Source organism: Lygodium microphyllum, chromosome 19, assembly GCF_053477565.2.
Source record: "Lygodium microphyllum isolate KBCC chromosome 19, Lygodium_microphyllum_v1.1.10, whole genome shotgun sequence".
Taxonomy (NCBI): Eukaryota; Viridiplantae; Streptophyta; class Polypodiopsida; order Schizaeales; family Lygodiaceae; genus Lygodium; species Lygodium microphyllum.
Genome location: NC_141153.1, coordinates 109985474 through 110000021, shown reverse-complemented (window position 1 = coordinate 110000021; position 14548 = coordinate 109985474). Strand labels below are relative to the sequence as shown.

At 38.3% G+C, this 14548-nt stretch overlaps 1 protein-coding gene across 3 annotated transcripts in view; it reads left to right on the top strand.

Annotated features, from left to right (window-relative positions):
* Nucleotides 1–14131, top strand: part of LOC148020264 (putative receptor-like serine/threonine-protein kinase At5g57670) — a 69070-nt gene extending 54939 nt beyond the window's left edge. The window contains exon 8 of one of the 3 annotated variants that reach the window (XR_015694943.1): nucleotides 13802–14130. Coding sequence is in view for 2 of the 3 variants with exons in the window: in XM_087700599.1 (XP_087556725.1) it covers nucleotides 13802–13831 (30 nt within the window). In the remaining variant the exon portion in view is untranslated. Of the gene's footprint in view, nucleotides 1–13801 lie in introns of all 3 variants that reach the window. The other 2 variants (XM_087700599.1, XM_087700597.1) reach the window with 2 other exon arrangements.
* The last annotated feature ends 417 nt before the right edge of the window (nucleotides 14132–14548 follow it).

Genomic DNA, 14548 nt, shown 5'->3' with positions numbered 1-14548 from the left:
ATCTCCTTTCAGGCTTATGTCAAATGGTGTCTTTAAAGTAGTCAATCATTAGCCTACACTTAACAACAAGAAGTTAACATATTTTGCTTATAAAATCCAAGTAATCCCATTGTGTGAAGTGATATTTTCTCTTGAGGAGCTTTCTTTTGGAGTCATATATAGCAAGCATATCCATTCAAGTCTGATAAACATAGTCTAATGGCATACTCGGTCGGTGTTTAGCTTACTAAAAACCCTCTAAAAAATACAGAATAAGTGTAGTATGCCTTTACCCATGATTCGTTAGGACATGGTTTGATGACACAATGAACTAGTATATTTAGTGTGCATAATGGAACTAACTTATGTCAAGTTGAAGTCTTATGAGGGCATGAGGTAAACCAATTGGTATGTAAAAGATGTCAAAGTGGAGGGAATGTCAAGATGACTAGCTCAACATATGCAGACATTGATGATGGACAGCTTGGTTAGATAGGTCCACATATCTACACTTAGCACGTTAGTGGTCATTATGATCCTCACATGGCCATTGACTTATCACTTATTATGTTTAGTTTGTTGCACCTATCTATAGCTGGCATAGTTATAGGGTCAGTCGATTAGTACAGTCAACTATGCACGATTTAACTTAGTAGGCCACTTTCCTTTATGTTGCACCTTATCTATACTTTATGTACATTGTATTGTGTGTGAAAGAAGAATAAAAAACCAGCAAGAAAACGTTTTGGCCTCCATCTCTCTTCTTTTGTTCGTATGTGAGTTCCCTCTCATGTATATGGTATGTGTTTGGCACAATAGCTCAAGCAAGTTTCCCCACCATACGATTCGAGACAGGAAAAAACTTGGAAGCTGGAGGTTGGGGGGAGGAGGGGAGGAGGGGAGTATAGTGGCATGTGGGTATATATGGATAAGTAGTGCGATTGCTAAATCCCCACCATCCACCATTCACCCACAGTATACTAACTTAGTGAAACTAGTCTTTCTTCTTCGATAGGGTGGTAAAACCTAATCAAGCACTTAATTACAACAATTAATAATAGAGTATAAATTAAAATGCATGCATTACCTTAACAATCTTGGACAATAGACATCTTGTTGGCCCCAAAATTGGTACCCTCTTTGTATTTTTTTAACTTCAATTGCCAATGGATAAATTAGAAGTCGAGATTCTGTGATCACCTTGGCAATCCAAAAGCCCCTTGTTGTATAAATGATCAACAAACAATTCAGGTCAACTGCCCCTTAATTTTTACACATAACTTGTAGAAATGGAATCACCAACTAGCCAAATGTTGCCCCAATTTACAATGGATGGCGTGGCTTTTGAAATCCTTGTCAATACAACAAATTATAAGAGTTGATTTCAGAGTATGATGTCTTATCTTGTTAGCACATGTCTAAAGGTGGGTGGTAAACCCTATTTTTTGCAAAAAATTAAGGTTTATAGTAAAAATTCTCATGCTGTCCACCAAATCTACCTAAGATTTGTTGAGAATGATTGAGAAATGCTAGGATCTTTTGAGAATTGATTGGAGAAGGTGAGAGAAAGCCAAGATGAGAGAGAACATTGATTTTCTTTGTGAGAAAATCTTAAAATCTTTCTATTGCATGCTCTAGCTTGCATTTAATATAGTTACCTATTGCCAGGCACCTCGTTGTTGCTAGCCCTTGAAAGGTATCTCCCTATTGTCCCTTGCTTGCTAAGGCTTCCCCAAATGGCTGTCTTCTACAACAAATTGCTTTTCTTTGATCAGAAAATGGACCAGTAGCTCTTTGTGTCTCTCTCTTAGGCTATAAACTAATTGGAGGGCTAAGACCTAGCTCTCAAAAACGTTTTCTCAGTTTGCATGGGCATCTTTGTCAAGTGGCAGCCTTCTAAACTCATTTTTTAGCATTATCTTGTCATTTAATTAATTTTTAAAATTAAATAATATTGAAAATTGACCTTGCCCAAAATTAAATGTGCCCATTCATAATTAAATTAACTAGGCCATTTGCAACCTCGAGTGGTCCTCAACCTTTGTTTACCCTTAGAATGACATTAATTAATTAATCAATGATAGTCCCTAGTGTTACCACTGATCCTTATTGGCCAAACAATTATCCTAGGGTAAAAAATGACACCAATTGACCACTAAAACCCAATTGGTATAACTTATTGTAACTTTTACCTTTGAGACCCGTTATATCCTTGAGATCCTTTGTATGTTACCATGAAATAACTGCCATGTGTATCACATGTGCTAACAACCTTGCACATTTGATTAATATCTTAATGAAATGTTATTGGCAAGATTAGAGCATCTCAAAATCTTACGTCCCCATGATAGATTTCACCCTTAAAATCCTTACAATTGTCCTCGATTGCAATGCATTGTGCCAAAGGAAAAGCATATTGCATTAGAATTTTCCTTTAGGCATTATAATCACAACATCGCCATTGTCGTCCGACCATGCCATATGCCCCAAACTTGCTGAAAATTTTCAACCAACGTATAGATAACATAAAATTGAAAATCAGACCGGAACTTTTGCTAGAAACCCATTGAATGCATTCATAATTCATGTTTCTTAACAGTCCTAACTATCAACCATAGAAAAACATTAATTCAGCATAAGCCACAGTTGAAATTGTCAATGTCATCCACTAACATGCTGCTATTCATGGAACCAACTGTAGACCATTGAAAATTGAGTATAAAGTGATTATGAATTAATCACTTGTGTTGATTTGAGAACTGATCACAAATTGCTACAAATGTGATCTCAAATTGATTAGTAATTAGTGCAAAAACTGATCACAAAAGTGACCATAAACGGTTCTCAAATTGATAAAAAACTGAGCTAAAACTAATTCAAAATTTTTATCTCAAAACTGGGGCAAAAACTCATGCCAAATTGATCATACATTGATCCAAAAGTATAGTTTCAATGCCCGAGTGAAACTCATACTCATCTGCATACATCTCACAGTGATTAGTACACTGAGTAGTGACGTCAGGTAGATATATTATTATCAAAGTACCTTGGATACATGCTAAATACATTCGAGATCCACTACATATAAGAGCTTTCGAAAACTGGTGGAGTGAAAGGTGCTATCTCCCTCTTCAGCATCAGACAATACTTTGGACCCCTGCTCTACTAAGGCTAAACGAGTGAGAAGCAAAGTCAGTTCTATTTGAAAGGCATCTTGGTAAAGTTTCAACAATTGAGAATTGTCTGCTAAGTCATCCCCTTCCATCCACTTTGCATCTATTGGTGAAACAATGTTGAAGCTTTACCAAGAAGCATATGGAAACTTTACCTCTAACTTTACCTGCCTCAAACCTCCACTAGATGGTAGGCCTTTCTTTCCCTTAAGCATTGCGATGCTTTATGCTTTCACATTGCTGTAATTCCTACTTAACTAATACGTCCAGTTGACTAGTCCCTCACGTGTACCTAACGTGATAGGAGCACTTGTTTGCATACTTTGGACCAATGCATATGTGATTGTGAATGGGAATTTGCATACTACTAGCCATACCAAGATACATTTTTTCATACATTACATACATTACTAGTTGTATTTTTCCACTTATAGGCATTATCAGTTGCATTTTTCCTGCATGATGAACATTAATACCACAAGTCCCAAACACAGTGGGTTGCATATATACATTGCTAAACTTGCTACTTTGTATCCGAGTATCATGCCAACATTGTTATACATGGGGTTATGTATATTACCAGCCACATCCGAATACATTGGGCCTTGCACTCCACGCGTTGGTTACCGCATATGATAAGGAGCTATGCCATACATCCACGTATGCGGTCTCTAACCCATCATAGTATGGAAACTAGTGCCACCACCAAAGTAACTTGGTTGCCCCACAATTGCATGCATGTCATGCTATCCAAAAAACATTGGATTGGCACTACCAAGATGACCCTCATATGCATCATTTGCTTATGCTCACTACGCAAACATGGAACATCATGTTGTTCTATTGGCTCTTCCTTTGGTGCACCTTGTTGTCCCAAAGCTCTTGAAGACGATCTCTTCTTGCCTTTGCTCTCTTCCCTTAAGGGGTTAAAAAACGCATTAATTGAGGATCATTTGCTAACTGCACAGACATTTCAGCTATTGTCCACAGGTGATCTTTAAACTGGTTATTGAATTCCTCTTCATGTTGTTGGTCATCAACTTCTAAAGGCCTAGAAGGACCCACATTATGGTCTAAACCAACATTATTAGCTTGTTGTCCATGCTACAAGCCTTGTCCAAGATCAAGCATTACATTTTCCTTAACACTTTGTGAATTTTCATATTGAGAGGCATCATCCCTGCTTGATCCCATCTCACTATTTGAAGAAATTCTTGCTATAATACTTAGCTAAATATAATTTCAATAATAGAGCAAAAATTCTGACTTTCAATCAGGTATCTTGGACCCACCAATTCAAGGGATTTGATGGTATCCGGGCAATGGAACCATGAAACTAGCCTTCCTTCTTGGATAGGACAGTAAAACCTAATAAAACACTTAATTATAGCAATTAAAAATTGAGGATAAACTGAAATACACACAACACCTTAACAATCTCGGACAATAGACATCTTGTTGGCCCCAAAATTGGCACCTCTCTTGGTATTTCTTTAACTTTAATTGCCAATGGATCAATTATAAGCTGAGATTTTGCAATCTCCTTGGCTAATCCAAAAGCCCCTTATTGTACAAACAACCTAGTAGGCAATTTGGGCTAATTTTCCCTTGATTTTTACCTAGGACTTGCACAAATGGAATCACCAACTGGCTAAATGCTATCCCAATTTACAATGGATGGCTTGGCATTTGAAATCCCTGTCAATACAATAAATCACAGGTGCTAATTTCAATGTACGATGCCTTATCTTGTCGGCACAGGTCCTGAGGTGGCTGCTAAACCCTATTTTTTGCAAAAATTTAGGATTTACAACAGAAATCCTCATGTTGTCCACCAAATTTGGTTGAGATTTGTTGAGAATGGCAAAAATTTACTAAGATATTTGAGAATTGATTGGAGGAGGTGAGAGAAAGACAATATGAGAGAGAAATCTGTTTTTCTTCGTGAGAAAACCCTAAAATTTGTATGTTGCTTGCTCCAGCCTGCACATTTAATGTAATCACCTATTGCCAGACACCCCCAAAATGCTGTCACCTAACCAGCAATGCTGTTGCCATCTTGTGGAAGGTATCTTCCTGTTATCCCTTGCTTGCTGAGGCCTCCAAATGGCTGCCTTCTACAACAAATTGTTGTCCTTTGATCATAAAATGGACCAACATCGACTCTCTCTCTCTCTCTCTCTCTCTCTCTCTCTCTGTGTGTGTCTCTCCCTGAGGCTCTAAACTAATTGAATGGTTGAGACCCAGCCCTCCAAAAACGTTTTCTTAGTTTACATGGGTATTTTTCCAAATGGCAGTCTTCTAAACCCATTTTTCACCATTATTTAGCTATTTAATTGAGTTTTAGAATTAAATAATCGTGAAAATTGATTTCAACCCTTTAGACCCTACCCAAAATTAAATGTGCCTATCCATAATTAAATTGGCTAGGCCATTTACAACCTAGAGTGGTCCCCAATCTCTATTAACCCTTAGAATGACATTAATTAATTAATAACTGCTAGTCCATAGTGTCACCATTGACACTTATAGGCACTATCCTAGGGTCAAACTTGACACAAATTGACCACTAAAACCTAGTTGGTATAACTTATTACAACTTTTACGTCTGATATGGCATTGCATCCTTAGAGTCCTTGGCATGCTATCATGAAATAACTACCATATTCATCATATGTGCTAAACAACCTTGCACATTTGGTTAATATCTTAATTAAATGTTATCATCAAGATTAGAGCATCTAAAAATTTCACGTCCTTGTGACACTCAAACCGAATTTTCTCCATCTAGTTCGTGTACTTCCTCATATTTTGAAGCCACATCTCCAATGTTAATTGATGAGAAAAGGGTTCATCTCAAAGAGGTTTTTTAGTCCAAGATGTGGTGCAGTAGGATATCCATCATATCAACTAACACACCCTAGTGTGATGAAGGCAAAAAATGTCAAGCTCTAGCATTGACCCTATCTCATAGATAAGCCTGATCCCATGAACCACATTTAGCTTACTCCAAATTGTGTACCAGATATGCATAATAAGTGATCCATATACTTGTTTGAGGAAAGTGTGTATTAGAGCCTGCCTTTACTTACGATTCCCTTAGGTAAATTCTTGGAGATTTATTAGAAAATGTTAGAAATCATGTTTTCACGCCTTGTCATCTCCTGCCTGTGAGCCTCAATATGAGTCAGATGAGGACTTTTGGAGCTTTGACAGGTCTGTCATGTGTTTTGATGGGGGAGGCTACTCATTTTAGAGTGGCTATTTGGGTGCATTTCTTTTGTTTGTCATATTCTAGTGTGTTTTCCATGGGTAGTTTTGCATTTCCCAGGCTGCCCACATCTGTCAGACATTGTCCTTGGTTGCCAGTCAGATTTTTTGGTGGCCATCTGGCAATTTCTAGGCATTTATTATGCCACAACTAGCATTAAATGCTAGTTGCCCTGCATTTATGGCATTTTCAGATTTCAGTAGGCCAGTTTAGGGGTTTTGTGGTTATTTATAGCCGTTCCTCACTTGGTAGTCATTCATATATCATCATCTTCCCTTCTTCCTTGGCAAGTGCACACTCTGACTCTGTCATCTTCCTCTCTCTCCTGTGTTGTCATCGACATTAGCCTAATCTGGTGCCCTCATTGACATTGTGGGCTACATGTAGGGACTGATCAATCCATCATCATTGTATTAGTATTCTTCTTCAGTCAGTGTAGTATTCTTCCCTCATCTTTTGCTTTCTCTCTCTCTCTCTCTCTCTCTCTCTCTCTCTCTCTCTCTTTGTGCTTCTCTCTGTGTTCTTGTTTCTCTTCCATTGCGTACTCTCACATGGTATCAGAGCCTAAGTGAGGACATAGTCTGGAGATTTCTTGTAGAAGAGTAGGTTTTCATCGTGAAGGAGCACCCCAGATTTGCAAAATGCAGATTTTCAGCTTGTGTTTATTGCATTTATATCTCGAATAGGTGGTCCGTTGCCGGTTTTTACCCCTAGAGGGCTAGGCAATAGTCTCTAGGGACCAGGCGATATCTTTTTTGCATTAGGCAGCATCAACTTTTGCATTTTTTCCAAAATGCAAATTTGTGTTTTTTGCCGGTGTCTATTTCTTGGTGCAGACATTAGCATATTTTTGCAGGCAACAACTTTCTTAGCCTTGGCGACATTTTTTTGTGCAGGTGGTGACAATTTTTTCTCTGTTCAACGCAGCTTTCTGGGAGATTGTAGGTTGGAAGATGTCTTATTACGAGTTTTTTGCTAACTTAGAGGATGAGGTCTCCATACCTTTCTTTGAGCAATGGAGAGATTTTAATGCTAGTTCATGTGATGAATGGAGGTTTCCTAGCTTGTTTGTATGGGATCCCTCTTCTCCTTGTTCTCTCCATGTTTCACAAAAGGCCCGTTTTGCTAGCCTTCATATGCCATTCATGGCACCCTCGATATAGGTGCCCATACTCCCTTCTTTGCCTAAAGAAGACTGGCTTGATGATTCCAAGTACTTGCTTTGGTCATGTAAAGTGGAGTGTATCCTTGATACCTCGACCTTTGGGAGTTTGTTACCCACCCTATTCACCGTTTAGTGGAGGATCCCACCGTTGGATCCTCCATAGATCGTGCAGCCTTATGGGATCAACTCAACTCTAGAGCTTGATCTTTCCTCTTTATGAGCTTACATGATTTTCTCCTAGTGCATGTGCGCAAGTTGCGAAAAGTAGCGAAAGTGTGGACTAAGCTTGCTTCTTTGTACCATCAAAGAGAGCCTGCGTCCCTTGGTAGGATGATCTCTTTAGAGGATATGGCTGTGATTCTTTTGACTCAGTTGCCATCTCCCTGGTTTGATTTCTTCTACACCAGACTTCTTGCATTGAGGACCCATGAGAAGCTTCTATGGGAGGAGCTTGCCCCGCTTGTTTTAGCGCGCCAAAGAGGTTGCTAATGTATCCACCTCCACTAAATCTTTTGTTGCAGGTTTAGGAGGGGGGAAGAAGAAGAAAGGGAAGTCAATGCTAAAAGACATGAGAGTTCTTCAGGTTTTGACTCCAACTCAGAGAAGCCTAAATGCCCATACTATGGGAAGGGGACACATCTAGAGGAGAAATGTTGAAATAAGTATCCTCACCTTTGCCCACGAGTGAATGATGAGGCTAAAACATCTGAGTCTTCTATCTGTACTCGAGCGGTTAACCATGAGTCAATGTTCCTTCATATTGTTTGACTTGGAGGAGCCTTCTTTAGTGGTTGCCTCATCTTTTGAGAGGCCTTGGCTGGTTGATAGTGGAGCTTCTAGTCATATGATTCCATGAGGTGATTTGTTGTAGGATCTATGCCCTTCTGAGGGTTCAATCATTGTTGGTGACATTGTTTCAATGCCTATTTGTTGTGTTGGCACTTTGCCTTTATTTCCCGACCATGTGTTGAGCTCCCTTTCATAGGCCCTTTATGTTTGGACTTGGGCTTTCCACTGCTCTCAGTTTATTACCTTACTAGGCTTGGTACTCGGGTTGTCTTCATTAAACATATCATTTGTATTGAGGATTCTTCTATAGGGGATGTTATTACAATAGGTTGGTAGGAGAGTGGGCTTTACAGGCTCCATTCCCCTTCTCTTATGCAGGGTTGTCCAAGGCACTTGTACATTGCTACACGTGTTCTTGCATGTGCACGATTTTTTCCACAGGCTTGTTCCCATCCCCCACCCCCCTCTAGTGGTTCCCTCGTATCTTGCATCCCTTTTAGAGGGGGACGATCTCAATGATGCGGTTGTGGATTTCCTAGCCCCTAGTTTCAGAGAGGGACTTCCTAAGATTGTGAGGAGCTTCTTGATCGAGTGTTTTCATCAACAAACTTCATCAATATTGGCATTCCTCTTGCCACCTTAGGACCCTTTTCTTCCTTGGCCTTTCGCCACATCCAAGATCTGAGGGGGTGTGCTAGACGTCATGTTTGTCACGCCTTGTCATATCCTGCATGTGAGCCTGATTCCTGAGTCAGATGAGGACTTTTGGAGCTTTGACAGGTTTGTCATGTGTTTTGATGGGGGAGGCTACTCATTTTAGATTGGCTATTTGGGTGCATTTCTTTTGTTTGTTAGGTTCCAATGTGTTTTCCATGGGTAGTTTTTGCATTTCCCTAGCTGCCCACATTTGTCAGACATTGTCCTTTCCAATAATACTCCTCTCTCTCTCTGTATATAGTCTTCAACTTTAGAGACATTTTTTATTTTAGTAGACTTTAGTCTCATATTAGGATACATTAATTTCATGTTATTTCACTTTAGCTTTGTCATGATTATGGACCATGTTGGCCTATTAATATATATTTCTTCTTCTTCTTCTCTCTCATACTAAAACCATCACGGCTATATCTTGGTAAGACACTCCAAAACCTTGATCTTCGTTCATTGCGTGGCTCATTACCTAATTTTATTTTGCTTGTATTCTTTACAACATACTAATAGACCATGGGGTATAGGAGATAAGAGCCCTTAGGAAAACTTGATTTAAATGACCCTCTTGTAGAAAACCCCCTTCATTATTACTCTAACTTGGATGATGAGATTTTTTTGGCAAGCCAACATAGGGAGAGAGACCAAACCTGAAACAATTTCATGGAGCATGCCAATCTTATGAGGGATGATGATGATGTCTCGAGATCTTCTTCACATTGATATTATTGAAGGATTGAATCTTTAGTTGCATGTTCATTCTTTGTGATTACTCTATTTTTATTTCCATGTTCATTTTTTGTAATTGCTCTCTTCTTCTTCCATTTTTAGTTGCATAACCGATGTCTTTTTTCTTTCTTTTCACTACTCTTTACCTTTTAATTGATTGATGTTCATATGGATTGAGGATTGAAGAGTCAAAGGAGAATGAAGTTCACCAAAATAAATGACAAGAGGGGGAGGGGGTGCTATAAATGATGCTATAAATGTTGCAATTTGATAACATTGATCTCAATAATAAGCAAATAATCAATATATCATATTAAAATCAACACAATGTGTCATAAGACAACTGCTAGCTGAAAGGTCATGATCATAGAGATTTAAGTACGTTGTTGATCATAAGAATTATGATAATAAAGTCCTAAAGTGAGGGTGTTGATCAATCTAGTGGAAGAAGCTACCCGATCATTGTAAAACGCACACCGTGGGCCATTGAAAATAACTTGAAAATAGGAAGTTGCAATGGTTGAGATAGAAATGAGATTCTTTTTATCCTTGGCATATAAAATACATCTTGCAATGCCATAAAACGTGCTAGAAACAATAGTAACATGCACATAACCATTGCTTTCAATTGCATAAGAGACATTATGGGCACACATAATTGTGCCTCTCTAAGATACATGAGAAAGAGAAGTAAATTATTCTCTACATGAGTTGTTGTGCTTGGAAGCACTATTGTCAAAATGGTAAGTAAAGGCATCATCATAGATAGAGAAAAATTGATTATATAGAGATGGATTGTACTGATATCGAATGAAGAATGTAAAATCCATGTATTGAGTGAAGTTGAGGATCTCTTTAGTGACAATAAGACCAAATTGCTACTTTCTTTGGGGCAATCCAATACAAACATTCATTGATGTCATGTCTCAACTTTCTATTGTGATTGCACCTCTTTGGCCTTGAAGTAGTATATTTTTGGGTGTTTGAAGAGGATAGATGAACATGGAAAGAGGAGGGCTTCGAGATAGAACGAGTAGAGGAGGTATGACTAGCATGAGAGGTTGTTGGTTTGTGGCCAGTGCACTCGTTTCTTCCTTGAGTCTTGCCCTTTATATATGTTGGTAGAAAAATGTATGATCTCTCCCCATGCTAGCATTGTGGTTGAGATAGCTTTGTTATTCCTATAACAAAAGAGGCATTAGCTAGTCGAAGGTATAGGTAACTTGGGTTCCCCTTAGTTACAAGCTTCAAAATGGTTCCCAAACCTTGATATGATTCATGTAAACCATTAAGAGTAATAAAAACAAGTTGATTATTTGATATCACTTCATTATTTTTAAGAGCTACCCTAAAATATCTTTAATGCTAGTGAGATATGCATCCATGTTACCTCAATCCATGCAAATGGCTTCTAGTTGCTTGTGGAGATAAGCAACTTGCGTTTCATTGTGCACTTGATATAAAGAAGTAAGTTGGTCTCATATTGCTTTGTTGTCTTGTACGACTTGATGTGGGGAATAATACCTCTTTTCATAAATAAAACAATGAGGGCACATGCTTGGGACAATCCCATATAATTTTTTCTTGAATGGGGATTGGAAAAAATCACGAGGGTTATCTCTTAATGTGGAGCTAAAAATTGGCATATTTCATAGATTTTGAGTTGCAAGACCATGCAACATCATGTAAGCCCACATTAGACAATTGGTACTGTTGAGTTCCTCATGGTGTGAAGAATGCCAAATGAATCATTGTTATAATTGGCCATGATAACGAATCAACAAAATAAAACACTTGGAGTAAATAAAGAGAATAAATATTGAGATTGAGGGATGCCAATAGCATTAATGTGTTGACCACTTATGGTGCTCCTATGTGGTTGTATAGTTTGCATATGTTTCTCCTTTGCTACTTGATATAGATTTTGCCTTGATTGCTATGTAATCTCATGAACAGTAGGAAAACTAGCAAAGTCTAGGGGATCATTTGAAGCCGTATCCTCCAACTCCTCTCTTGCACCCTCTAGGTCTCTAGGATATGAGAAAAAAGCTCCTCTCTTGAAGAGGAAATCCTGTCCCCTTACTGAGTGCCAAGGTTGTGGCAAACAAAAATCAATATTGATGGAGCTCACTAGTTAAGGCCGCATATCTGTGCTATTGCATCTCTATAAGCAATAGGCTTTGGGTTTTTTATAGTTCTACATTATCTTTGTGGTTGCTCCATCCCCTATCTTTCTTGTCTCTATCGTTGTTTCCTTTTCTCTCTAGCCATGTGTCTTGCTATCTGTCGCTCTTACATGGCAAGGGTCATCCCCCCTTATCTTGAAAGAGCTTGTTGAGGTTGAGTTATATTTGTCTTCTTTGATGTCTTGTATTAGCCTAACAAAATCCACATAAAATATTGTGCTCAAGAACACACAACATATAATTAGGAATTTGGATCTAAGATTTTGAATTATGAATATCAACCATGTATTCACTAATTTCCATAAATCTAAATAGATAGTCAGTCACCTATCAGTTGGCATTCCAAATATGCCTCCCAAGGCCACCACTTTGTCTCTGGTGTCTAGGTCTTCACCAAGGTGAAACCTAATCCGTGGAAAAGCATCGACATGTGATTGTGGGGGTTGCATTGGAGTCTTCGAGGAGGATATGGAGTGGTTACTATCTTGCGAATCAAGTTTTCTCTTTCGTCTTGCTATTATGAGGATCCTTGTGTTTCTGTCAGGTAGAGCCAGAGTGACAGAGGAGCACTACATTTGCCATTGCCTAGCATACTACAAGATCCAAGGTTGTTTCCATTGTTTATTGAAAGACGGGTTTGCGCCACTATCTAGAGCCATGGATTTCAATAACCAACAATATCTTGGTCTCTTCCTTCTAGAGATACGACGGCTTTGGGGTTTGCTTCTTAGGAGTATAGTAGCCCTAGGACACCGAGGCCCCACCTAGAGACAACTTACAGATTTTAGAGACATAGGAGGTTTTAGCACAACTATAGCCTCAGTCATCTACACATACATGGGGGGTATTAATTGATTAAGCCATCCAACTTGGCTAATCCACACATTCCAAACCTTGACATAGGTGTCGACAACACTTCCATAGGTAGATACAAGAGGTTATTGCGTGGGCTAGAGATAGGCCCTCCACATCACCATGAGATTATATCAGCTAGAGCTCAATATTTGTCAACTAGATTTCTCCTTAGTTATCGTTCTTAGCCTTCTTGTACTATTTATTACATTTTCATTTACTGTTCTTTTCAGACAGTTGTACCATCATATAGATGATTGCAACTCATGGTCTCATAGGTCATTTTAGCCTTTTTTTTGCAGATGTTAATATGTCATTTCATTTCATTTCATTTCTCTCTCTGTCTAATGTGGCAGCCAATCCTTGGACCTTGTTTTCTTATAGTTTTTCTATCATTGTGTGTAATGCATATCTTGTTTTCATTTGGGGTGGGTGATCATATCATCCTAAGATGCAAAAGTCATGTCTATTTCTTCCAAGTTAGTTGAGCCTTAAACTTGTATGGGTCACTTGATTGAAGATTTGAACTTCATAGCACAAGGCAATCCAACCAAACAAGGGCATCATCAAGAAGACAAAGTAGGTAGAGGGGTTTCGAGTTGAATGCACTTTGTGCTTTAATGTTACTTTCCTAAGTATTTTTTGTAGGTTGGATCACTAGTGCTAATTATCCTTAATGTGTTGGCATGATTCATTTGGATGTGGTAAAGGCATTTATAAGTGTTGATATTTCTAATTGACATTTCGACTAACAAATCTTGTTCTATTTGTACTACTTGGGATTCACATTTGACATTTTTCTCAAAGTTCACGCTACATATAACACCACTTTGTACCTCGGATGAAAGTTAGAATACATGCTTTTATATCTATCTTATCATGAAGTTATTTTCTTTCATGTTGCTCTTATCCTTCCTTTTGTCATCCTTATTAAGATGCTTAATTTTAGGTGCTAGAATTGCTAACCAAGTACAAGTGAGAAGGGCTCGAAGATCAATAAAACTTTGGAGCCTATGACAAACCAAAGTATGAAGCAATACATGTGTTGCCACGATATAAATGATTGACCTTTGCAAAATTAGATGCAAGTTTGCATCTTAGATAATTCTCTACAATAAACATTTTTTATTGATTTAGATTCATGTGAAAACTCCACTATTCCTTTGAGCTACCATTCAATTTGAATATATGAGTTGGTACATGAATGAACATGAAATATTTGATACAACAAAGTTGGATACTACTTGTTGCACCACTTATAAATTTATTCATGTCTCTTAGGCATTTCTCTTTTGGAAGAAATATTTGGTACAACAAAGTTGGATACTACTTATTGCACCACTTATAAATTTATGCATGTCTCTTAGGCATTTCTCTTTTGGAAGAAATATTTGGTACAACAAAGTTGGATACTACTTGTTGCACCACTTATAAATTTATGCTTGTCTCTTAGGCATTTCTCTTTTGGAAGACATAAATAACACACATATAACATCCCCAAACCACCCCCCCCCCCCCCCCCCCCAAACACACCATGTGAACATAGCAAGATTGGAATGAACAATCTCATGATTACATGCCCAAGTGCTAACCACTTCCCATTGCAAGACAATGAGTAACTAGAATTGTGTTTTGATTAAGGTCAACAAAAGGTAAATGCCAACAATTTCTCCAAATAATTAGAGTGCCCACATAT